At 45.3% G+C, this 26,926-nt stretch overlaps 1 protein-coding gene across 2 annotated transcripts; it reads right to left on the bottom strand.

The window, feature by feature from the left end:
- Positions 1-997: 997 nt before the first annotated feature.
- LOC105011267 (clathrin interactor 1) lies at positions 998-26,893 on the bottom strand. Of its 2 annotated transcripts, none has more exons than XM_034293358.1 (12): positions 26,729-26,893; positions 15,134-15,238; positions 14,934-15,030; positions 14,716-14,824; positions 11,267-11,452; positions 9,098-9,275; positions 8,761-8,998; positions 6,911-6,992; positions 6,015-6,092; positions 3,808-4,079; positions 3,106-3,274; positions 998-3,005 (listed from the first exon to the last, which is right to left on the bottom strand). In XM_034293358.1, the coding sequence occupies exons 1-12, from the start codon at positions 26,767-26,769 to the stop codon at positions 2,596-2,598; spliced, it is 1,965 nt and encodes a 654-aa protein (XP_034149249.1). In that variant the 5' UTR covers positions 26,770-26,893; the 3' UTR covers positions 998-2,595. The 2 variants fall into 2 exon arrangements, with proteins under 2 accessions (XP_034149249.1, XP_028976854.2); XM_029121021.2 differs by having other exon boundaries at positions 9,098-9,278; positions 26,729-26,892.
- Between the last annotated feature and the right edge of the window lie 33 nt (positions 26,894-26,926).

Raw genomic sequence — 26,926 nt, forward strand, 5'->3', positions numbered from 1 at the left:
GATTGAACAACTGCAATAATACTAAGGCTATGCAAAGTCCCTGTGCCAGAACTCCTATTCTAAAAGAATAGCCCACCAAGGAGAAGAAAGAGTTCCTGGCGGCTTAGGGGGAAGACAGTGGTGGGGTCCCAGGGGACATCTGTTCCTCATCTTTACTGACACACTTCAAGAGATTCTCAGTGCAGCGCAGGGCTCATTAGAATACGGTCACGTCCTTAAACATACACGCTTGGAGATTTCTTTTCAAGACAAACATCTGCAAAGGTGCTCCAACTCTCTGCAAAGTCCCCTTTCCCATCGCGAGTCTCTTCTGACAACATCAATGGGTCCTCTCATGTTCAAGGAAGGCCCCAGTCTCCTCTTCCCAGTGCCCACAGCAAAGTCACTCTTTTTCTATTTTGTTGTTTGAGAGTGAGATGTTATGCGGAGTAGTACCGATAATGAAAAGTAATACAATCTGTCTAATGGCTACTCTACTGCAGTGACCCCCTTTAAACTGAATCGTAAATAATGAATCACACTTGGAAGATCAACCTAATGGCTGCCGTTTGATCGTCCTCTCTTGCATAACAAAACGTGAGTGGAGGGATGAAAAATATATCAGCGGGCACAGGATTAGGTTTAAGTAGCTGGTGTAAAATAATAACCCCCCCCGTCTCCCCATCTCTGTGTCAGTGTGTAAGCAGGTTTAGGAAGTTCCCATCAGACTGAGTGATGCAGATTCCCTTCTTTACTTGGACAGAACAAAAGCAGTCGTCCGGCCAGTTGAAGCATATCCGGCGTCCTGTGAAGTATTTCAGGGTCTTTGAAGCCCCAGAGAAACCAATGAACATTCTCATAGGGTAAGCATGGTTTAACTATCCCCATGGTGTTACTAATGAACCACTTTAATGTCCCTCTGTCCCCTCTTCACTCTTTAGTTCAACCAGTGACTTCACTGCCACTAGGTTTTTTAAATCTTTGAAGAGAAACTAAAAAAGAATATTTTGAGAAATAATGCCCTTTTACTCATGATTTAATGAATCTTTTCATGGAATACATAAAATACTGTTTAGTACAATTAAAAATAAGATGTACTGAAAATAAAGTAGTTTGAGACCCCCCCCCCCCACATTTGCATAAACTAATAATGGTTTTATTAACTCTCCCATTGATACAACATAATTGAACATATTACAGTCTGTATAATGTAAAGTATTAAAACATTCAACTAACACTATGGAATAATCTCAGGAATAATAAAATAAAGATTTGGTCATGTGGAACATAATGCCTCAATATGACAAAGCGTCTGTGCACAGCAGCCAACGGAGAGAAGCACGCAAAATACACGCACACACGCACGCACGCACGCACATGCACACAACGAAAAGCAACCTTTGAAACAACCTTCACATTTAGAGAGATGCAAGACAGCAGCACCCTTTGGAAATGTCTTCACAGTAGATCAGCCTGGGACCGGCCTTCACAGTAGATCAGCCGGGGACCGGCCTTCACAGTAGAACCAATCTGTGTGTGTCGTCTGTCCCTCTCAGCCGACCCAGGCGGCCAAGCAGGGTGCCAGACAGCTTGACCCATTGTCAGTCACTAGTCCCCTCCCTACAGTCTCCTCGTAACCGCCGGCCCATCAGACCTTCCCTTCTATGGCACACGTAACACCAATGATCCGATGCCTACACACTCCAGAGTGTGGCAGACCTGGGTCGTAGTATCACGAATGTGCCGGGGGAAAAAAACGTGCCAATCAAGGAACTCAAGCAAATACGGATTCATCCGGGTGTCGGCCAACAGCAGGAACACCAACTCAGAGCACGATAACACTGAGATGGAAGAGGGGCCAAGTGGACCACTATTCCCCTTTTAGTGCCCTACCTAGGGAATAGTGTGCCACGAATCGCCACAAACACATGCTAACGGTTTAGCTCTTCGCTAACTCATCACGTTAAGGTTGATTCTGATCATTCACCCTCCAAGACGCCCCAGCAGGCAGAAGATCCCATGGAAACTAGTTCAGCTAAAACATGCACCAATAACAGACTGTGATTTTACACTTAAATGTAGCACAACAATACAAAATAATTTAAGGACTCGATGTACTCATTTGGCTGCGTTAACACAGGCGCCCCAATTCTGATATTTTTTTACTCATTGGGGTTTGACTAATCAGATCAGCTATGAAAAAGATCAAATGTGAACAGATGTCATTGGTTAAATTACAAAATAGAGGGGAAAAATATCAGAAAAGGGCTTCTTGTATAAATGCAGTCTGTCCTTTATGCTCTCCAAGACGTCTTCAATGACAATTAATTTTATGCGCTCCAAAAATATATTTAGAAATGTTGTTGCTACTGTTCAGTCCAGGAATGATGTATGGTCAATAAGTGAGGTAATTCCTGAACTTCCTTCTGTCAGGTTTGAAACTGATAAATGACAACATGAAAGTACAAAAGATCGAACAAAGTAACACTTAACATGTTCTGAAGGTTTTACCTGGTGGTGGTACCTTTCTATTTAAATGATATAACGTATATGCCTTCAACCATGTACAGAATGTCATTTTCATCGATACACTTCCACACAAATCCTCTTGCTCCCTCATTTCCCAAAGTTCCCGAAGTTTGCAAAGACATCTTGTTTGGGTTGCATCATGGCTGCATTGACCATAGGCTGCCCTATTCCCATTCCAGGAATACCCAGGGTTCCTTGCAGGCCCATGCCAACAGGGGCCACGCCCATGTTCATTCCCATAATTCCCTGGTTGATAGGCATGCCAACCATTCCCATGGTACCCATCCCCATGGTACCTGTAGCCATACTTGGAGGCACCCCTAAGCCAGTAGTGTTGGCAGACATCAGGGGGTTTGTGGGTCTGAGGGGCGTGGCTGTGGCAGACATCAGGGGGTTTGTGGGTCTGACGGGCACGGCTGTGGGCTGGATATTCAGATTCAGGCCTCCGAAACTCTGCGCCAGGTTGATGGACGGCTGGACTCCTGAGAGCGAGGGATCTGAAATGACAAATCCTGTCAGTTGGATCACCCTGCACTGACATTCATATTACAGGTGCTGACACCCACAGCAGACTGATGAGGAGAGCTGAAACCAGACCTTGCTGTAACATGTTGTTCAGGCTGGGTTTGCAGTTGGTCGTCTGCATGCCAGGAGACAGGAAGTCCAGGTTGATGTTGACGCTGGGGTCCGACCACGTGGCGGGGAGGGAGGGCTTCTGATGCCCCATGCGCTGCGGCGATAAGCCCCCTGGCGCCGGCCCAAAGTTCTACAACCCAGAACAAACAGGTCAAAGAACCTCCAGGCTATCAGAGTCTTCCAACCTGCAAATCACACACTCACAACGGTGTTCGTTGTGTTGGGACTCTAATATTCGTTAGTGATGGCCATTTGAGGCTTCGCTACCGTTCTTCTAGCAGCAGGATATTACGCTAGCGGCTCTAACTCAGATTTTCTTTTTCAAAATAAAAGCCACCATTGAAGTATATAAGGTAATATAGTTAATCTTGTCTGTACATTTTATGTTTAATGTCCATTCCAATGTTATTCTTGCCTGTTCATTTTCACAGACTAGATTAACTATATTGCCTTATACATTTCAATTATGGCTTTCATTGTGATAAAGACAATCTGCCAGCACAATATCCTGCTGCTAAAATAACGCTAATGAAGCCTCGAATGGCCATCACTAAATATTGTGATTGCCACACATCCGTTGTATTCCTGTCTTCTGATATTGAGGAACCACCATCCACAACAATGGCTAGCGGTGTTGGGTGGAGTCCGGCCAGCCACACCCACCTGTGACCGGGAGACCGGTAGAATGGTATTGGTGACCCCCATACTTTGGGTGCCACACATGGAGAACGTCAGGCTTTGCGAGGCGCTCAGGGAGGTGTGATTGGAGCCTATCAGGTCAAAGAGGTCAGCTGAGGGTGGGGCGGTTGAGGAGGAGGAGCCAGGGAGGGGCGGGACGCTACCAAACAGGTCTGGGATTGGCCGAGTTGGAGGAGTTGTGGCCGGTGGACTGGAGAAGGCCTTCCAGTCCCCAAACTCCCCGTTTCCATTGACCCCTGGGGGGAGAAGAGAGGGTCACTAATTAAGAACACAGAAAATGTAGGATGTCTATGAGTTGCCATGGCCACCCTTCATCCCAAACATTTGAAACAGGATGGTTATTTTAACAGTAAAATGTAGGTGTCTCTAGGCTCAACTTCAAAACCATTCTAGAAGGATGCCGTTTTCCTCGGTGTTCAGTATGTCCTAGTCAACCTGGAGGTACATGAATAAGGCATGGGACTTACATGACCCATTTCATCTGTGAGGAAGACTTTCTGCACCGTGTCAGACAGGCCAGCTGAACAGTGAAGGTAACATGGATCGCCCCAAGGGGAGTACCAGGACACAGCCCGGTGCTGACGGAACCTGACACAAGGGGAGTACCAGGACACAGCCCGGTGCTGACAGAACCTGACACAAGGGGAGTACCAGGACAGCCCGGTGCTGACGGAACCTGACACAAGGGGAGTACCAGGACACAGCCCGGTGCTGACGGAACCTGACACAAGGGGAGTACCAGGACACAGCCCGGTGCTGACGGAACCTGACACAAGGGGAGTACCAGGACACAGCCCAGTGCTGACGGAACCTGACACAAGGGGAGTACCAGGACACAGCCCGGTGCTGACAGAACCTGACACAAGGGGAGTACCAGGACAGCCCGGTGCTGACGGAACCTGACACAAGGGGAGTACCAGGACACAGCCTGGTGCTGACGGAACCTGACACAAGGGGAGTACCAGGACAGCCCAGTGCTGACAGAACCTAACACAAGGGGAGTACCAGGACAGCCCGGTGCTGACGGAACCTGACACAAGGGGAGTACCAGGACAGCCCAGTGCTGACGGAACCTGACACAAGGGGAGTACCAGGACACAGCCCGGTGCTGACGGAACCTGACACAAGGGGAGTACCAGGACACAGCCCGGTGCTGACGGAACCTGACACAAGGGGAGTATCAGGACACAGCCCGGTGCTGACGGAACCTGACACAAGGGGAGTATCAGGACACAGCCCGGTGCTGACGGAACCGGACAGGACCGGGTAGGTGCTCACTTCAGAACAAGAGGATACCTCGCACACAGACCCAGGGAGGGCTACAGCAGACTGACATCAAATGACTGGCTTCAACTGGCCCGTACTCTGACCTTCCATCCATCCATCCATCCCTCTCTTACCCCCATCCATCCATCCATCCATCCATGTCTTACCCCCATCCATCCATCCATGTCTTACCCCCATCCATCCATCCATGTCTTACCCCCATCCATCCATCCATGTCTTACCCCCATCCATCCATCCATGTCTTACCCCCATCCATCCATCCATGTCTTACCCCCATCCATCCATCCATGTCTTACCCCCATCCATCCATCCATGTCTTACCCCCATCCATCCATCCATCCATCTCTTACCCCCATCCATCCATCCATCTCTTACCCCCACCCATCCATCCATCCCTCTCTCTCTTACCCCCCACCCATCCATTCCTCTCTCGTTCGACCCACCAACCTTCTAACCCATCCATCTGGGACCAGAGGGTGGAGGCCAGGGACTTGAGCTGTGCCAAATGAGAGCTGACAGGTGTCTGTCCTCATAAAGCTCAGCAGGTAGCCTGCCCATCTGGACCCAGCACCGGCCCATCAATATTTCACCAGCTCCACGGGGCGAGACCAGACACCACGTGGGGCGCAACCACAAACCCCTGGGCAGGAGACGGCACGGAGGGGGCGGCTTTGGCCCACCTCTGACTACCTCTGTGGCAGGGCTCTGTCCTAAACCACCTCCTTGGTTCTCCTCATACATGGTGCTGAGAGCAGATCCTTGGCTGTCTGCTGTATTTAACCCCACTATTAGCATACTGGTTATGTCATTAGCATAGTGGGAGTGGCTTGTAATGGGAGACGGAGACCTCGGTCAACACAGGAGATAGAAGCAGTGAGACAAACCGCTTAATGAAGGCAGGCTGGCAGAGGCAGCAGGGGAGGAGAAGTCTGCAAATCCATCGATGAGGTCTGGACTTCCACCTGGATGGTACACACACACACACACACGCACGCACACGCACACGCACACGCACGCACACGCACGCACACGCACGCACACGCACACGCACACGCACAACCAATTCAGTACCATAAAAGAGGGACTTTACCAACTCTAACCTCAAAACCCGAGCTTCCCAAAAAAAGTTTGGGAACCCCTGCCCTAAACCAAACCTGCAATGCCTAAACTTAACACTAACTCTAACCTTTACCCTCACATAAAGCTTCTTGTCAAAGTGAAACTCAACACAAACTGTCAGAGACACACAGACACACCACACACACACACATACACACCACACCACACACACACACACACACCACGCACACACACACACCACGCACACACACACCAAGCACACACAGAAAGGGGGTGGGAACAAAGTGTGCCACTGGAAAAGATGAGGTGCTCCCTCTTCCTCTCAGGCTGAGTCCAAGAGACAAGGCCCAGCTGTTCTGAGTGGAAGAAGCAAGGACACGATGAGACAGGACAGCAGCATCTGTGTGTGTGTGTGTGTGTGTGTGTGGGGGGGGGGGGGTGTATGTATGCAGCAGTCTCTTCCCACCAGAGACCGGCTAACAGCTGGCAGCTGGTTAAGTCATCCCCCCCCCCCGCTACTAGGCTGCCTGATACATTGGCCAGATATCTGTGTCTTTAAGGCCAGCCTGGCACCTGTGCCCCCCACCTGATAGCCCAGTCTGGAGGAGCTCTTTAGGGCCGCCATACATCCAGACGCTACCGCAGGTGAGGAAAAAGGCCCGCTGTGCCCAAGTCTGGATGACCTACTGAAGGGTCTTACCCACTGGAGCTGTATGCCTGGAACCAGAGTCCACCAACAGAAGATCTGCAAGGCCACTGCTGGACGACTGGCCGACCAGGGTCTGAAGAGGACACGGGGGAAAGACATGATGCTCAGTCATGTTCAGAGACAGCACACACCAACACACTCGCCTGGGGAGGTGTAACACCTGGCCAGGGAAAGAGAGGTGCCCCGTGTGAAACCGTGACACGGTGAATACAGAGAATGACCTGACCACAGAGCCCATGGCTGCTCTTTCACAGCCAGGCCCACCCAAGCTGACCTGTTCAATTAGTCAAACAGCCAACCTAATGGTGAAGTAGATCAATATCACTGTCAAGTGAGCCCATTGGGGTGGGTGGGGTGATGTGGCGTGGGGTGGATGGGTTGGTATGGGGTGATGTGGGGTGGGTGGGTGGGGTGATGTGGGGTGGGTGGGGTGGGGTGATGTGGGGTGGGGTTCCGTCCTACCAAATCATGGGAATGAATTGTAGTTCATATTGAACTGTACTCAGCAACACACGTGGTAAATTAGGCTACAGATCAAATTAATTGTGATAACAGTGAGAATGCAGTGACGAGCTTGATAGGGATTTTCTTGTTGTGGAGACCTGGTGATGGGAGGAATGTCTGCTATTCATCTTGACGGTTATTTTTGCTTTCATCCCTAAAGACCTCATCATGTAGTACAGCTTACCCACACGGTATGTGAGCAGATATCAAGAAAATTGTTGAATATGCGATGGAAAAACAACACAATCGAAAACAACCTACATTACAGGTGCAATTCAAATGAAGTGCCTGGCTCAAGGGCAAAACCACAGAACCTTATACATCAAGCCACACCGCCTTTCTGCACACTTCGTCCACGCTGTAAGTCAGGTGAGTAAGTGTGTGTGTGTGTGTGTGGGCTTCTTCAGTTGTCTGAGCCACCTGAGGGAGTCACTAGAGTGCAACAAGACCAGGAAGTCTCAGCGGTCCATGCCAGGGGCTTCCCAGTCAGGGCAGCCGGTGGCACAGTCAAAGCTCAAACCTAGACTGTGGTGGTCAACCTGGTGCAACCTGGTTCTGCGTATATTATAAAGCATTCTAATGAATGTTTGGACTTATAATGGCCATGGCTTTGGCAGCAGCTAAGCAGAATCTTAAAATCTCACGAGATAAAAATGTTGACACAGAAATGCTGACATTAACGATCACATTATCATTCTGCTCGCTACAGGGTTGGCTCCTTGCTAGCTAGTTGTTTCAAAGTAAGTGAGCCAAAACATAAGCGCGGCATTAACAGGTATTTTACTTCAAAATTGCTGCAGGTCTCCCCTGTTCTGAAACATAAAACAGGTATTTGTGTCTTTGCCCATCCAAGCACAGGCCTATGTGGGGAAAAGGTGCCTGCACGCCCACCTCTGTCCACACTGCTGTGCTTCAATTGTATTTCATTAATCATAGTTCTAAGCAGAACATTTCCAATAGGCTGCAGACTTTTAATTAGGGTTGGAAAAGAACAGGGCGCTATACTTCCTAAAGCGACCACAAGAGCACAGCATCAGTCTAGAAACAGATCACACAGCGCAGCCTAAGCCCAGGAACTCCTCCTCTTCACTGTAGCTGCTGCCATCCTCTTCCATCATCTCATTACACAGTCAGAAGAGATGAAACACGGCTTGCCTCCTGTCCCATGGGAAATAATCACCATCTTGTGTTTCAGTCTCAATAAAAACACTGATGAAAATAGATTCTGCAGACAACTCAACAGCGTTCCCTATAAGCAGCGAGCGCTGCGGAGTCCATTTCTGCCACAGGCCTACCGTGGCACCAGAGCGGCAGCCTGGGTCAGAGGTCCGCTTTACCTTGTCTGTGCCCGGTCCGCCCCCGTTCCCGGTGTAGTGGGCAGCGGCCCCCAGGTCCACGGTTTTGGAGGGGAAGCCGCCCCGTTTGCGTGTGGTGGTGGTGGTGGTCTCCGTTGCCTGGGTGATCTGGATGCTCTTCGTCGTTACGGTCTCCTCCTCCTCGTCTCTGAACTCCACCCCCGACAGCTTCCCAGGCAGCGTCTGTCCGTTATGCGATACCTTCTCCTCCTCTGTGTCACTGAAAAACAACACATTACTCTGTCTAAGAAGAAATCCTCCAGCATTAAGCAGGTGTGTAGACATGTGACATTTTCCTTTGATCTTTCCAAACACCTACCTGGTCCTGTCCGGCGACTCATCCCTCTCCTTCTTACGGAACTTGTTGATGGTGTCGTCGATGGTGCTGCCGATCTTGTCGCTGATCTCGCCCAGCTTCTCACTGAAGGGGAAGACTCCCTTGTTCTTGTCCCAGTCCTCATCCCATTTCCCTTTGGGTTCAGAGTCAAACATTTCCCCTGCTGAGAGGAGCAGAGGAACAGGCACGGACAACAGGTGCATGTTCCATTATCTTTTTCCTGATATTCCAAAATACATGCTTTTCTTTTTTTTTTTTACCAAAAAGTGAAAAGAAAAAAAGAAATCTTACCGGCACCTTTTTAACCCAAGCACTAATACGTAACGCTTGAAGGAGTAAGTGTTGTTCTTTTATAACATCAGGTCACTGGCAGTTTGTGAGAGTAAAGGGCAAGAGCACAGATGGAGAAGGGGAAGGGGCGTACACACTAATAAGTGGCAACGCTGCCACCTCTTTTGTTTTCAGTGTACGCACCGCGGCAGAGACAAGACGAGCCAAAGCTTCCTGGGCATGGGAAAACATCCGCAGACTTCGAATCCCCGGTAAAACGTGCCCACATTTAGTACTCAACATTTCAGGAAAAATAAATGCACTGATTTTTAATAATCGCAAATATGAAACGGTGAGTACTGTGTGTAGGAACATTTTACCCAGCATTCCATGTCGTCCATGTCTGCAGACTGGCAGAAATACAGACCGGAGGAAATACAGACCGGGAGATATACAGAACGTGGCGGTTCAAGCCGCTCTGCAAGTAACCAGCAAAAAACAAGACGTAAACGCTGGCGGTTGAATCTTTTGGTCTGAAAGCCCCACTAGAAAAGTCGTATATATAAAAAGAAGAAATTACTCATTTTTGGTTTCATCATATATCCTCTTATGTGAAATTTCCGGATTGGTATTTCTACTTAGAAAAAGCCTTTTCAGACCCGTGTTTGCAACATATTTACTAATACAAGTACTTGAATAATAACTTTAAATATACATTTCCAATATGAGAATAACGGTGCACATTCCTAATGCTGAGTGAAACACACTCGGGTGACACAATGAAAGCCAGTGTGGAAACGCGCTGCGTCTAAAATGCCAATTAAAATGTGCAACAGATAATGTATTATTCGGCACTGAGAACGGTTGGGCCCGCTGCCAACGCAATCACAACACAGCTTCAGTAAGCCTGCCGAAACAGAGAACATCCTAGATGAACAGACCGTCTCTGCGGCATTCTGATTCCGCGTGACAAAAATGATCCACACTAACTGTCACATCGTTAATTGACAAATTGGAACTCTCATTTGACTAATGAAGTGGGAAATCCCAGCAATAAATCAAAGTGATCAGGAATCAAAGAGAGAAATCCATGGTTCATAGAAGTAAAGTGCAAACTAAAGCCTTTCAATAAGAGGTCTCCTACTAAGTCCTAATGAAATGACAAGGGACCAGACCCACCAGTCGCCTTGATTAGATATCGGAATAGCAGATCAGAGAGTAGCGCATCAAAAAAACACAAGCACAAGGGAAGACATGCAATGTTCCATAACATAGTGAGGGCGTCAGGGTTTCACTTGTACAAACATGATCAGAAATCTCACAGATGAAGATGTGAGGGGAGATAAGACGCAATTGGCCCCGGAGTGAAAACAGCTAATCAAAAGATCAGTGATGATGGGGAGTAGGAAGAGGAGATCCATGGGGAATAGAGAATGAGATCCAGGAGTGAAATTCCTAAAGCCTTCAGAGACTGCAGACAAGACAGTGACAAGGACCGGAGCTAAATTAGTCTGCTTAGTGCTTACACATCATTATGTTTATTTGTGGCTTCGGAAAGTATTTAGACCCCTTCACTTTCACCACGTTGTCTAATGAACCGAATTTCGAAATGATTCAACATTTTGTTTGTCATCAATCTAAACACAATGCCCAATAATGGCAAAAGGGAAAAACGCATTATTAGCAAATGTATTTAAAATAATAAACTGAAACATCTCATGTACATAAGTACTCAGACCCTTTATTCAGTACTAGAAGGGCCTTAGGAAGCAATCAGACCTTGAAATCCTCTTGGGGCCTCAACCAGCTTCGCTCACCTGGATACGGGCACTTTCTCCTATCCCTACTATAGAAAGGCCTCCCCAGTGATGGGACACTTACGGCTGGCCACGGTGAATCCTCCTCCACCCATGCCTCCTGTGCTCTCTGAGGAGACGCCAATGTATTTGTCCTTGTTCTTCTTGGCCTTCTTCCTCTCCTCCCGGAGCCGGTCATCATCCTGGACGAACTCCACCATCTCCTTCACCTTCTGACGCACGTTGACACCCTGGTCCCTGGCGTTCTCGTCTGCCGAAGACAAAACGTACAGAATAATAAACTCAAAGAGAAAATGGATGTATTACATAATTTTACCTCTGGCAAAAGTGAAGTTAAGGGGCTACACGTGCCAATCATTGTGGAAAGGCATTAGTCCACTGTCAGAAAGAGACGGCACAAACCTGGCCTACATGGGAGGTCAAAAAAGAACATCAAGACACGACTCCTGGGTAGAGGTCAAAACTACTAGAACAATGTGTTCTGAACAGATGAGTCAAACGAAACAATGCCTTTGAACAGAAAAAAATTATTCCAACCCAAAAGCATGGAGGCGGTGTCATTATGTTTTGGGGCTACTTTGCTGCCACAGGGCCAACTTGCAAACTATTCTAATACTATTCTAATCAGTGCATCCCTAACTGACACATTTAGATGAATACAACCACTACATCTCCATGGCTAAACATTTGGTCTCGTTTCTCATTAACTTTAACTGTACACCTGTTGAAAAACAACACACGACACGTACAACAATGAAACATACAGGAGAATCCATCCCTTTATGGGACACATAAAAAGACCCAACAATGTAATTAAACCCAAGAACTGTTATTTTACCATGTTCCTGGTTGATTTGTCTTCACACTCGTTTTGCTCTTTTACAGTCTGAGCAGGTGGGACTACTTTGACCCTGACCTCGTATGTCCACTCCACTGTGTAAGCAAACGGTCCAATTGGCTTGGTGACATAATACACATTACCACACCAGTCTGAGGAGCCAGACGCCTCTTCACAACTTCCTCCTAAGACAATTTTATTACGCTACGGCAGTAAAACAGGAAGTCCACCGTGAAAGCAAATAAAGTTTTGGTTTGGCAGAGAGAGAGGGAAGAGAGCAGAGTGTGTGTCAGTGCAGACCAGGCCAAAGCAGCAATGGAAGAGTCTGGTAGTTTGGAAACAAGCCTCGAAGACCTCCTTCTGTGGTGGAGGGCTTGTTGGGGTGGGCAAATACAAACCCTGCTGCTTTACTGCCACAGCAGGCCTATCCTAGGGACTTCATTTATCTCAGCAGGCATCTGTGTGTAACACAGCCTAGCTGTACCAATGCCATGCACAAAACACCTATTACTGACAATGAATAACGAAGAAAAAAATAGTATAATATTTGTGATGTAAAACTATTATCGTCTCATACTAAAAGAACGCTGTTCTAAATTAATTTGCATGTAAAAAAAATATTTATTTTTTTATCTTAAATTCGTCAGTAAACACTGAACTTCCTATAAGACACAAAATCTATATTTTTGGATTCCTAAAGGGACGCCTAGAGATAAATATAACGAGGTGTCAATTAGCCGTGAAAAAATGTTATAGCGCATGTCCCTCGGCATAATTGTTTTGTCTGTGAACAGACTCAGACCCCTAGCAGCCATAAGTGGTCATACCTATGTACGGCGTCATTCAGGTAGGGTCAGTCACTGGGACCAGTCAAAAAGCCTCTTTCATTTTATCACGATTTATGAAAATGTTTGGACAGTAACTGTTTGCATCGCGGGATAATAATCCTATATTAATTTGTTCCTTTAATTGCACGACATTTCTTTTAGGGAGAACGAGACTTGTGGATGGTAACTATATTTAGGAGTTAACGACTGGGTTTCTACAGTGCTGTTCCATTAGCATGCTGTGTATTAGACCAAATTTCAGAAAAACAATTAACCTCAAAACAATATAATGAACAGATAAAGGTTTTCATTTAGCATTTATACTTTCATTTAGCATTTTTCCATCAAGGAGTAAAAATATTTTTAAAAGGTTTGTAAAGACTATAGTTCTGGTCATGCGGACCTCTTTCGGTTATCGAACTAAATTGGGGATTTTCGTTTGACACCCACACTACTACTATTCAACGACCACATGTTTTTTTGTTTTTAAACTAAATGCATTCTAACACCTAATACTCGCTTGTTTCGTCCTCGCACAACCGTCGCCCTACATACTGATGGCCGCTTTCAGTTCGTGGCCAAATTTATGAACCAGAACCGCGTACTGTACAAACGATGGAAGAAGCCCCCTTCTCCCAGAGTAATCCTTCTTTGTTTCGTTGTTGATCTGGGTGCGGCCCCGCATCTTTGCTGACAAATCATGTATGCTTGCAATTTCGGAGTTTGTTTACGTCGAAATACATTAGCCGAATTATAATATATTTTCGTATTATGGTCTTTTCAAGCCAACAATTTTGCAATAACGTTGCGCTTTCTTTTGAAAGCAAAATCAATTCTCTAGTGTAGCCTTGCGTGGCACTGTACTGGCATATCCATACAGCAGCACATATTTATACCGTCTTACTTTCTATAGTACATATGCCGCCTGCTTCTAACTTAACTGTTAGTCGACACCTGGTAATAACAGAACAATACTCTGTAATTTGATCCCTGATCTTCACTGTTATCCTAAAATGTTATCTTAAACCTCACAAACCTTAGTTGCTTGATTTTTTTTTTTGATGTTTTGTAAACCTGCAGGTCTACAGCCAAGGACTGTTTTAAGGTCATTCCTTTGGCTCCAAAATAATATTTTAAAGCAAACTACTGTATTTAGTTAAAACTCTAGAAATAACTTCACAAGCAACATTCACAGCATGCATAGTTTTGAAATTCACCAGAACTAAACTTCTTGAAGCAAATATGGGCCACTATGGGCCGACCACATTCCCGAATACGTGAAATATAAATCGAGGCAATCTCCTTCCTCTGCCTTTTCTTGATCACCCTCAATAAGCGGGAGTCTTCCGTGTCTGAAACGCATTCGTGGAGTTTCTCACATTCTAGTGATGCCATTGGCCTCTGAAGGGTGTGTTGTCGCACCACTGAAAACAGATGGCAAGCTCCACAGTCTAGGCCCAACACACAAACCACGTACAACACAGATCCAAGGTCTTCACCTCCGTCACAGCAAATCAGAAATGCATACAGTTTGTCTCCAAAAAGCCACTCGACTTGACGATTTACATACTGTTCATTTGTGCACATTACATATGTGCATATATACACCAGTTTAAAACTGGTACCAGTGGACTTGAATCTGACTGACTTCGGCTGTGGCCATGGAAGCTTCCTCACTAATGAATACTCCTGGGTGTTCCAACTGAAAACCAACAGCCTCACCATGGCGGACATCCTGATTGGTTTAGAAGAGAGGCGTGGGGATGGTTATGGAATGAATCAGCACCTAGGCTACAAACACTTATCTTGGCCCTTTTTGCACAGCGCCAACCCAAAATGATTCCGTACCAAGAAAATGGTAGTTTTCCAAGGCGCGAAGGTCATAGATGTGTTCCCTGGCGCTGGTGACGACCCGTTCCGATCCGTTCCTGATGAGGTAAGCGAGCAGCAGCAAGGCCTGAGGGAAAGGCGGCACAGTTAGAGACAGCACGGGGTTTCCTCAGCACCATCGACACGATCGTCTGAATGAAACATGAGCGAGCGGAATGGAGACCCCCCCCCCGCACCTTGTAAACTCTTCTCCAGTTCTTCTTGTTGTCTTTCAGCATCCTGGTCCACAGCATGTTCATGACCTCGGGGAACTGCTCGTACATGAACGTGGACCTGCGGTTGGGAGAGGACTGCCGTTAGGAAAGTCCTGGCGACGCCACAGTGGCTGGGAAAGTGACGTGAGGGGAGCGGGGCGGTGGAGGAAATGGTCACCTACTTGGCAATCTCTCCCATGAGCTGTCCAGAGGGACCCCAGGGGTCGTCGTTGGTAGCCTCCCGCACCTTGGACTCGATTTCAGAGTAGTTCATCACCACGTTAGTGCTGTAATAAACAGGAAACCCACACACACACACACACACAAAAACACAATGTTTTAGGCTTAAATCGATAAAGCATATAAATGAAACCTACACTGAAATACATCAGAGGACATTCAATGCAGAGTTAGACATTCCACACTGCATTTCCTGTCTTACACGGCTGCTGTTCTTGCCACAACAGCTTTCTGTGTCGTTTGTATGGAAGTGTTGTGGTGGTGTGTTGTGGGGTAAGGCTTAAGATTTAGTCTAGATCTACAGCATGGGCCCCGACTACACATTCAGAGTCCAGCGTGATTTGGCCCTGGTGAGGAGTCTACCAAAAAAAGAAAGAAAATCTGCCATTTCCTGACAGGCCTCATTTAACTCCCATCACTATACGCAGACCTGCCAGTCACAAGAGCAGTCAGAGTGGCAGGAAACAGCTGGGCTCTACCCAACTTTCTCTTCTGAACTGTCAGAAGGAGCAGAGGAGTGGGGCCTCCAGGGCACCAAGACAGCCCTCGAACTGGCTGATGAGAAGAAAGCGTTCACAAGATCTGTCCTAATTCGAAAAGCAGCTTGAACAGATTATGACAGCCTAAATAGACACCCATAAGCACTCTGGGTAATAAAAAATTTAGCAGTTGACAAGAGAACACTCATTCGAAAGGACGAGAGGAATGCATGACCGAAAAAAGAGAAAAAGACAAAAAAAAGACTATACATACAATGGCATGTGGTTAGAGTTGGTGGCTAATGCAGCTGTTGGAAGATCGGTGACATGTTCAGGGAACATACCTACAGACCAACAGTCTAGACTACCTGACAGATGCTAATAAACAAATAGAAAACAGGAGACACGCTACGATGCTCTTTATCCGCAAAAAAATTATATCGGCTTCAAAGGTCTAATAGAAATGAGGTCAACATTGTAACACTGGCTGGCCAACACGCTGGCTGAAACAACACGGCAGTATGTCTGCCATACAGAAAAGGGTCAGGAAAGACACAAAAAAACCCGATGTGCTATAAAAATGTCAGTCACGGTATACTCTACCTAATTGCTCTGGTTCCCAGTCCATTCCCACATAAGAAAAACAAAATAAAATGGATATAAGCAAATAGCTATATTTTGTCTATTGCGCTTATCACCATTTCACTTGCCAAATGAAGGTAATTCTTCCTGTTTTCATTTTTAGCCATTCAGAAGGGGTCTATAATATAAAACAAAAAAGCGTATATGCCTGTGCTAGCCTAACCGCTCCACTGGCATCCCTGACCAGACCGTGTGAAGCGATCTGATGAGGACTCCGGGACCTAGGAACAATTTGGTCCCCTCCAGCTGACAGCACTTTTACTAATAATCACTAATGTTATGTAGACGAGAAAACAGACACTTCCTGCACTCCCACTAATACCCACACAGACAAATAGTTTAGGCAGTGAGCCAAGCAGGCAGCTCTGGAAGCCATTAACGTGGACAGCACAGACATAAGTGTGAGCGGTACAACTCTGTGGGTCGGGCCTGAGAGCCCGATGCTTGAACACCTGCCATCCCCATGGTGGATTCTCAGCACCAACAACTGCTGCCTACATGGAGGTCCAAGCCAGGCCCAGTTCTCCTTCTGCAACTGGCAGCCACACAATGATTCGGAGTATCTCTCCAGGGAGAGAAATGTGTGATGTAACCAGCTCTTGGAAAAGATCCCTGGATTTGGCAGAGGGCTTTGGGATGGATCGACTCCGGTTTAAAGTAAGCTAATTCAATCCAGGAGGGTTTATTAAATCCAGAAGGTTTCAGCTCAGTTTCAGCTCCACTGTTAAGTTATTCCACATGTTGCAGATTGCTCTGGAGTCCAATCGATAGGGAAATTATTGAACAAATGTTTGACCTGCATGGACCAGCTACGTCTTGTTTGATTTTGTGTTGTCTGCCATCTTTAGTCCAAGCATTCTTGCTCAAACATTCTGTTATAGGGCTCTACAGTGGTCAATTAAAGATGGCAGCTGTAACTGCTCCAGATAAATATTGACCTTATTGAAATATATGATTATGAACCTTGTGCTTCTCCCAGCAAGCTTTTCACGCCACTAAAATCATTAAACAATCTATCCATATCTACTGTAGCTATAGCTAATAATGTTATCTGCATACTCAGACACGAACAGCTTGCTTGGCTTGCTTTATTTAGCACAATGTTGTTGAAATGCTGCCCCTAAATTTGGAGATTGTCAGAAATCAGCATGTAGGTCAACACTGCTGTGATGCATTACCTTAATGTTACTGCAGGCTTTGTGGAAACAGAAAGCTGGCTTTGTAAAATGTCATATTAACTAGCCTAGCTACTCATCAATAGTAGCTAGCTAGTTTAGCTTGGGTATATTCAACTAACTCTTAGGTAAAGACAAAAACTGGCTTAGGTAACACAATAACCTGTGTACGAATTAGGAATCTTAAATATGGCACGAATACAAGCCTAAACACAAGTCACTGATGCAGGAAAAACACCATAACATGTCCCAACGATGACGGCCTTACCAAAGAACACTGTTTTATTACAGATCTCTTGTTTCAGATTTTGGCTATTACTGCCAGTACTAAGCAACGGACCCGAAGACGTCGCCACAGCGATATATAACACATCACCCGGGATCGATGTATTTTAGAGAGAGCGGGTCAGAAGTCAAGAACCTCAGGGACAGACGGGCAGATGGAACTGGTTTTGGCGAAACAAAACTCGGGTATGACGGTGGATGGCTGAGACTGACAGAGAGACACCACGCCGCCGTCAGTGCAGCACTGTGAGTGACAGAGAGAGAGGCACAGGAACGCTCCTCTACTGCAAAGCGGCTCCAGAATTACCAGGGAAATCTCAGCCCGCTGAATAATGAATGATAGCGATGCATGAAAGCAGATGGCCTCAACGGCAAGCGTACGGGCGACGTGCTTACATTTCAAGCAGACTAGGAAACAATCTCTTACACACGCGCACACACACACACACACACCGGCCCGCTGTGTGAAAAATATTCAGTTGAGGATGCGACAAAAGGAGTTGAGTGGCTCAGAATGAAAGGCAGACGGAGCCCAGACTCTGCTTCCAGGGCCTCTTTGTTCCGCAGGCCTGCCGCCACAGAGGCGTTTGTTCTACTCCGCCCGCCTTCCCTGCTCCACTCCGCTAAGGGTGGACCTGCTCGCTTACTTACACATGCAGTGGAGAACGCAGCCGGCTGAACACAACCCTGCCGAAAAGCCACAGCAGTGCAAATAAAAAAACTCTGAGCTGCTCTTGACTCTCCTCTCTCCATCCTAGACTATAAATATATATATTTTTATTTTTTATTTTTTTTAAAGAACACCTTGCCTGCTGCTCCTGAGGAACAGTGGTTCCAGACGTCGGTTTTCAGATGGAGCCACTGGTGGCGGTGGTGGTGATGAAGACACAGGGGACAACAGCAGCGAGGGGAGGAGGATTAAGAGCATGCGGCTCAGTGATGCACATTAAAAGCACGGGGACCTGGATGGGGCCATTTGCATGGGAGACGGGTCCCCGGGGAGGGGATGTGGCCGACGGGTCGGCTGACGTCGGAGTCGGCCTTCCGCTGGAGCTACTCACACGGAGCTTCTCCACCAGGGATGCTGATCACACCGATGCGCTGCCTGGGTGCTTAATATGATAACGCTGGAAGAAATGCCTGGGTAGAGCATCTACTGAGAAATGCATTTCTAGGTTGGCTATGAAATTCGGTTCATCTGAAAACATAATTCGCATTTTCCAGAACATGTGGCTCAGACAACCTCAAGCTAAATAGGGCATGGTTTGTATTGGTGAGGCCGAATAGGGCATGGTTTGTATTGGTGAGGCCGAATAGTGCATGGTTTGTATTGGTGAGGCCAAATAGGGCATGGTTTGTATTGGTGAGGCCGAATAGGGCATGGTTTGTATTGGTGAGGCCGAATAGGGCATGGTTTGTATTGGTGAGGCCGAATAGGGCATGGTTTGTATTGGTGAGGCCGAATAGGGCATGGTTTGTATTGGTGAGGCCGAATAGGGCATGGTTTGTATTGGTGAGGCCGAAAAGGGCATGGTTTGTATTGGTGAGGCCGAATAGGGCATGGTTTGTATTGGTTTCAAGTTTCAAGGGGTTTATTTGTCATTTGCAATAACAAGTTAAGGCAATTAAATGCTTGGTTTCCCTACTCCCGAGTGTGCAGTTAAAAGTAACAGTAATTATAATTAAAAAATAAGAAGAAACAAATCAATCAACAATAACACTATACAAAAACAAGAATAAGACCTGGCTAATATTAGTGAATTGGAATAAGACCTGGTTGATATATTAGTGAAGCTGAATAAGGTCTGCTTGATGTTAGTTAAGCCGTGGGCCTGAAACCCAAGTTTCCTCTGGTCTGACTGTCCAACACAGGGATCAAACCTGCGGTTCTTTGAACACAGACAACCCCAAACCCCACTACAATTGACCCACAAAAGCTATGGCCCTTGTGAAGCAAGGGAAATGACAACTTCCAGGTCTCCAGGAGAGTAACATTGTTGACTAAAGCGCTACTGGTGTACACTGATCATTTTCCAGTCATTTGACACCTCCTAGTAGCATTAGTTTCAAGAGTACTACAACAAAACAAAAAAGTGTGCACTGCAACTTTGAAAATCTTGAACAGTCTGTCAATTAACTTCTATATCCCCCAGCTTTAACAGTATCATAAGAGCCTTAGATACAAACTTGGACAGATCATATAGACTCACTAAAAAAGGAGCAAAATTAACAAGACAAGGAAGTCGTTTTATGTTTGTCTTCATGTGAGTTTTGGAAACAAATTCTTCAGATCAGAGCGAGAACTGTCAAAACCTCCCTTTTCTTTCATGTATTATGTGCCAGGTTTCCTCTGCTACCTTAAACAGACCATATCTCCCCACAATTGTCCACTGTTTGATATTTTTGATTTGCTACAGTTGCGCTGTCTGAGGTCTTTCAACATAAATACAATGATTCAACCATGAAATTGATCTCATTGTGTTGGCAAAAGAGACTTGCAGTCCCCAACTGGTAGAAGGCATCCCAGAATTAAACTCAAACAGGACATAAAGAAGCATTATACATTATAGTCATTCAGCTCTTAACCAGAACCCCGTACAGAAACTATGTTTAATTGTTGTTGCCTTAACTATGGTTGAGGCAACAACAATTATTCACCTTGTCGGACCTCAGCTGGTTTTGCAGCGATCCAAGCAGAGTGACAAGACTTGGCAGTTCATTACATAATTGGGAAATGGCAATCACGTGACCCAGAGGTTTTGTGTCAGCATTTAAAAAGCCTTAGTTAGCCCTTACATTTAAATTGTTCATCTATAAAAGCACTGTGACAATTGCTGACGTAACCACAGCTTTATAAAATACATTTGACTGATTGGTTTATGAAATTGCCAGAGCTACTCTTCTAGAAACCAGGCAAGCCTAGTTCAGCCGGCCCCCAAAAAATAATCTAACCCGGGTCGCCCACTTGAAAGGCTTTGACATTAACCACTACGCCACCAAACTGCAAACATGCAGGGCATTAGTATAGCCTCTTCACGTTATATTATTTTCACTCATTAACATCACGCCAAGTTTGAATATTTTGTTAGACACCATTAACTAGCGTTAAACTGAGTAACGTTTCTTATGAAGTTTACCTCCACCACAAATAGCATCTATGAACTGTATGGCTTTAGCCACTGGCCGTTTTAACAGCTTATTAGCAAATCAGAGAGGCAGCTACATCCCACGTAGCGACATGGATGTCCACCACGGTCACATGGATGTCCTCGCTAGGGGGAGCCCTCGAGTGGATGTTTATCAATTGATAATAAATACTTATGAAAAGATAATAAACACTGTTATGACACATTTGATATCCTTTCCGTTTTCCGTAATTTCTTAGGGTGCTATCCGGCTTGTTTTAGCCTAGTTTTCTTTCTTATTACAAAATAATTGCCTGTTGTTTTTTTCAAATTACACAATTGAAGGGAGAATGTTACAGCAAAATACATTTAAATGTAGACTATTTCAAAATGTACTTTGTATGTTTCAAAAATGTGCATCTACCCTAGAGTAGCTTGTATTCGCAGCCAAAGCAGCGGCGATGTCTTATCTTACACTGATTAGAATAGTGGACTGTTCTTTAATATTGGCATCTATGAAATGTATTGAACAATAGTATTCAAAGACATTTCATATGAGCAACATTTTCATCTGAGACGGATTACTGCAAGAAAGCAGACGGCCTCGACTTTGCGTATTGTAAACAAGTTCTATGGCCCTGGCCAGCTCTCCTCGTAACGCCTCATCTCCTGGTATCTCCTCCATGCTCTTGAGTATGTACTAGGAGATGCAGCAAACCTTCTAGCGACGGCACAACTCGATTAGCAATGCTGAATGGGCTGCAGGTACTGCCTCATGCTACCAGTAGTGACAATGACACTAGTAAAAACGCAAAACTAGAGAAGAATCCGTCAGGATAAGGAGAGAGCAATTGTCTGGCCATCTGCAAAACCATTATTGTTTGTGGGTTGTCTTTCTGTTGCCTCTCCAGTGCACCTGTTGTCACTTTCATTTGCCGCAGAACACGTGACAATGATTTACAATCGATTAAGATTCCTAACTGGACAGATTGATATCCCTGAAGTTTAATTGACTTGGTGTTGTACTGTGATGATTACGTGTTCCATAATTCTTATGAGAAGTGTATTTGGATTTTTTTTAAATACTGTTATTGTTTTCATGAAGTTTAGTATTTAACATTAAAATGAGTCCACGTGCAATAAATTTTTTTTTTTTTTGAGAGTCTTATTTAAAACTCGATTACTATTATTATTCATTATTTTGACATGACAAAACTGGGAAAGAATAAAATACAGGGGGACATTACAGAAGGATTATTTTTCTGTTTGTGTGTCTTTTTTCAGTATAGTAAGAAAGTTTAAGGTTTAAATTTCAGTTTATTTATCAAATGCACCGAAATACATAGCTTCATCCTGCACAATGAAATTCTTGTCACATAGCACATCTACGTATTAAGAATTAAGCAAAAAATAAAGCGATAATATACATAACACTGAAAACTATAGCCTAACCAAGACATATTGTTTAATTATAGTGAAATTAAATAGACTCTTTGTGCTATAAAAACACAACATCATAGTAAAACATCTTAAGACTTCAGTGTTGTTTTTGACTAAAACAAAACATGAAACACTTCCCCAATAGAAGAACCAGTACAGCAGAGTCTGAATTCTAGCATTATCGTCACAGAAAGAATACATATTTTCATTGGATAACAGTCATAATTTGATTGATGATCGCTTCATTCTCCATTTTATTACATTCAAAATATGCTCATACACAAGACATCCAGTTTGCTTAAAATGTACATCCAGTTAGAGCTGGATGCTGACCAGGCCACTTTCCTGTCCGTCCAGACCATGCCCTCCATCCTCATCGCTCGCCCGTCCCGCCCAACATCCCTCGTCGCCCGTCCGTCCGGCTCAACATCCCTCATCGCCCGTCCGTCCGGCTCAACATCCCTCATCGCCCGTCCGTCCGGCTCAACATCCCTCGTCGCCCGTCCGTCCGGCTCAACATCCTGCACAACATTCCTCGTCGCTCGTCTGTCCTGCTAAACATCATCTCGAGCGAGGACGTCCATGTGACCGCGGTGGACGTCCAAGTCGCTACAAGGGATCTAGTTGCCTCTCCCGTCCGTCCGGCTCAACATCCCACTCAACGTCACTCGTCCGTCCTGTTAAACATCCACTCGAGGGCTCCCCCTAGCGAGGACGTCCATGTGACCGTGCTGGACGTCCACAACGATGTAGCCCCTACTGGCCATTCGTGAATGATATTGATACGATAACTGCTGTATCAATATAGGTGACGATAACTGATGTTGTTCCATAGCCCACGTCTCTAACCACTGCGCTATTTAACAAGGGGTAGTCAGTCAGTCAGTCAGGGACGGACTCAGTAAGAGACATTCACTCTTCTAGGCCGGCTCCACTTACGCGGTCCGGCAAAAACAACGTTGGGTGGGAAAATACCCCGACAAAGAAAACAGCAAAAACTTCAAACAGATATATTTTGCCAAACATGCATAAAAAAACGATTCTGAGCTCAGCTGGCCAACCCACAGGAGCACCGATCCCATCACAAACAGATGCGTGAAAACACCAGCCAGTGGCTGTGACTCAGCTCAGCATCTGCAGGGGGGCTCCCCGGGACCAGGGAAGCAGGAGAGGGCCCTCTCACTACAGGCCTGCTATTCCAGTGCAATAACAGGTCCTTTCGGGCTGAAGGAAGGAAGCATTAATGTAACTGCAGGCTTCGTCCACCAAATGGTCAGCTGGTCGGACCAACCAACTGGGAATCTAAAGGGGGTTTAAATAGTAGGGTAGAGAGTCTGTAGGGAGTCACTTTCGACTATGCAGATGTTTACTGCCTTTAAAAACGTTCAGCTCTCAGTCAAAGGTGAGCACATTTAGTCAGACAATGGAGTCAGCATCTACCCTACCTAATCTCGATACTCAAACCCCAATCTGAACAATCACGTCATTGAAGCTCAGATCAATGTGACATCAAGGCACCATTCATTGGGAGGAAGGTGACTTCCTGCATGAATTGTGAATCGGAAAAACTAATCTACATTTAATGTTATCAAGCCTATTGATTAGGTAATGTGATCCTTAACGATTAACCCATTGGAGGTCCCATCCAGTTTAGAATGACACAATGTAAGCCCTTAATGACCATGTCCATGACACAGCTTGTTACAAGTTAAGCCCTCTATGGATGTCTACTGGTTGAACAGCGGGTTTCAAAAATGGGCCATGATTCACAACTTCTATGGTTTGTAGAAACACACCATGAGGATTCAAAACTGCATCCCACTGTCTCATTATGACAGTGACTGAACATCTCAACCCAGACGTCAAACACGCTCACTCACATATTTAAAAGCCTGGCCTAGTCCCATGGGGGTAGAATCTATCATAGTTCAAGGCATGTAGGCGTAAGCACGGCGGTGTTGTAGAATACTGGACCATTGGCTTCCACACCTATTTTCAATTCTTAGAGCAGCTCAAGCTGCCAACACATGAATAGAGGACATATACATGAGCATCTGAGTTGTATTGTGGGGATGTGCATGTTTGGGCTTTGGATCCACCACTGATGCTGGTCTAGAGCAGTGTCGACGTACCACTGGACCATGGCGTTTAATCAGCTGAGAACTAAGATTTTGGCTTTTATGTTATAGAAGCACATTGAAAATTGTTTGACACGGCACCTCTAGAAGGAAGTGTGTTTTGACTTTAGTTTGGCTTTTATGTTATACAGGTAAATACAAAACTGATCGTCCATTTGGAGTGTTTGAGGAGTCCAATCATGTGTGCAGCGAAGCAGAGGATCACTGGTTTTAGTCCAATGTATGTGGGGCAATTGGCCAAGGGAAGAAGAGGATGCCCATTTGCCTTTCAGTACAAACCGCTCAGCAACGTGGCAAACTGCATACTACAGAAGTAAAGCGGTTTATGGGTTTGTACTGAAAAGCAAGTTTCCACACAATGCCCTTGTTCGTTGAAAAAACTTGAAGGTACAGTGTCTTCAGAAAGAATTCAGACCCCTTCACTTTCTCCAAATTCTGACAGTTTGTATCATCCCCAGATTTAAGCCTTGAAACAATTCTATCTGAGGTCTGCAGAGTGTTACCTGGACCTCATGGCTTGGGTTTCGCTTTGACATGCGCTGTGAAATGTAGCTTGCCTTTCATAATCATGTCCAGTCAACAGACTTTGCCACAGGTGGACTGCAATCCAATTCTACAAACATTAAGGGTGATCAAAGGACACAAAATAAATAGGCGCTAAATTTGTGTTATAGTCAAAAGGGTCTGAATACTTAGATGACAAATTTCAGTTTTTTTATTTCCATATATTGCTTTGTAATTATGGGGTATTGTGTGTATACATAAGTGTTTCCTTTTCTATGGCTGATACCTGTACGTAACTACATTTAGGGTCTCTTGCACAACCTTAAAGCACTAAGCCAAAGCTTGTAATACCAGATATTTCTGCCACTCTGAAGTTTTTCAGACATTATCAGAAAAGTCCTGACAAATGAGAGATTTGGATTCATATTTTACATTTGAGATGGTTAGCAGACGGTCTTATCAAGAGTAACTTACATAAAAATGGGTAAGTGTCTTGCTCAAGGGCACAACCAGTTTTCACCCTGTTGTATCAGGGATTTGAACCAGATAACTTTCTTTGATTGGCGCACTGCAGCTAACCATCTGCTGCCCTCATCTCCCTTATACTGACGCAATTTGGCCAGATTATAAAAACGTCAAAAAGCCTCAAACTATTATTTTAAATGTCTTATGCATCATGCAGTAGATATTCCATAACCAACACAGAGATACTCCGCAACACACCAACTTCGCTACCTCGTTTGTAAAGAAGAAAAAGCACCCCGGTTATAAGCAAGCCAACTGGTAGATACTGCGTTACATTCTTCGTGGATTTCAAGGGTTTTTGATAGGAGGCAAGAGCCTGTTTAGGCTAATTGTCGGCAGACAGCTTTATAATGTCTCTGATGTAATGTCCACTCAGCTGGCTACAGACATATGCTAACTGCTACAGTGGGTAAATTATAATCGTTCGGGTAAAAATGTTATATTAAAAACACACTAGAATGGCAATAATCATTAACTTATATTGTTAATACTGGTAGTGTATTCGGCATAATGCAACATAACTAGTAACAGTACAAATTACAGGTTTTATTGTCTTGACAGTTATTGTGGCAAACTTAGCTATTAGCTAGTAGACGTTAGCTTGCTAGTAATGATGCTGAGTTTAGATAGCTGAACAGTTTAGTACGTTATCTAGCTAGGTAGCTGTTAGCGGGGATGAACGGGAGACATGCATTGTTTTTGAATGATACGATGTCATCAGCTAATGGTTAATACCTTATTTTGTTGGGCAATATACTTTTAAATGTAATGTAGTAAGAGAATAATAAATTGTACGCAGTTTGAAAGGGATGAATTCAGGGACAAAACATTAGCGTAGCTATTTAGCTATGATTGATTAACTAGCTACCAAACAAGTACAGACAGTGTAGCCGGTCAAAGCTAGCTAGCTAGCTACTGTAATACATCAGCTACTTTCGTGAGTTAGCCGGCTACGTGATGGAAGGTGATTGGATGTGTTCGCACTATGTATCTGGGAGACTGTTTAGAATGCACTCTATATTAACAGAAGATCAGTAGATTATGATTTTATTATGTACACAAGGACGATTCGGTATCGTTAACGTTAGCCATCATGAGCTATCAGCTGAGAAAACAGCGTGACGTCATGAGAGCAGTGTTTCCCTTGTCAGTAAATGTAAATCCGCTAGCTAACGGGCCCTGGAACAATAAGGCAAAGCACAAAAAAACTGCAAGGATACTCACGCTTTATCCACCAGTTCCCTGACTTTCCACATACTTATCATGTAGACGCTCTATCAAGGGCTCGCCGCCTCAATAATGCGTTTTACAGTCCGTTAACAACCACAGATGGACTTGGATTTGTGTAACCTACTGCAGAATTCCTAGTACCTTCAGCTAGCCAGCTCGGGGTAGCGACAAGTCGAATTACTACGACTGGGG

The sequence above is a fragment of the Esox lucius genome, chromosome 7 (genome assembly GCF_011004845.1).
Source record: "Esox lucius isolate fEsoLuc1 chromosome 7, fEsoLuc1.pri, whole genome shotgun sequence".
NCBI classification, from domain to species: domain Eukaryota; kingdom Metazoa; phylum Chordata; class Actinopteri; order Esociformes; family Esocidae; genus Esox; species Esox lucius.

Bases quoted from the DNA above. Each gene is read 5' to 3' on its own strand.
- LOC105011267 (XM_029121021.2), bottom strand. From the start codon at position 26,769: ATGATAAGTATGTGGAAAGTCAGGGAACTGGTGGATAAAGC. The intron at 15,239-26,728 runs GTGAGTATCCTT...TGTTTATTACAG, and splicing joins AGGGAACTGGTGGATAAAGC to CACTAACGTGGTGATGAACT. The intron at 3,275-3,807 runs GTGGGTGTGGCT...TCTGGGTTGTAG, and splicing joins TACCGGTCTCCCGGTCACAG to AACTTTGGGCCGGCGCCAGG.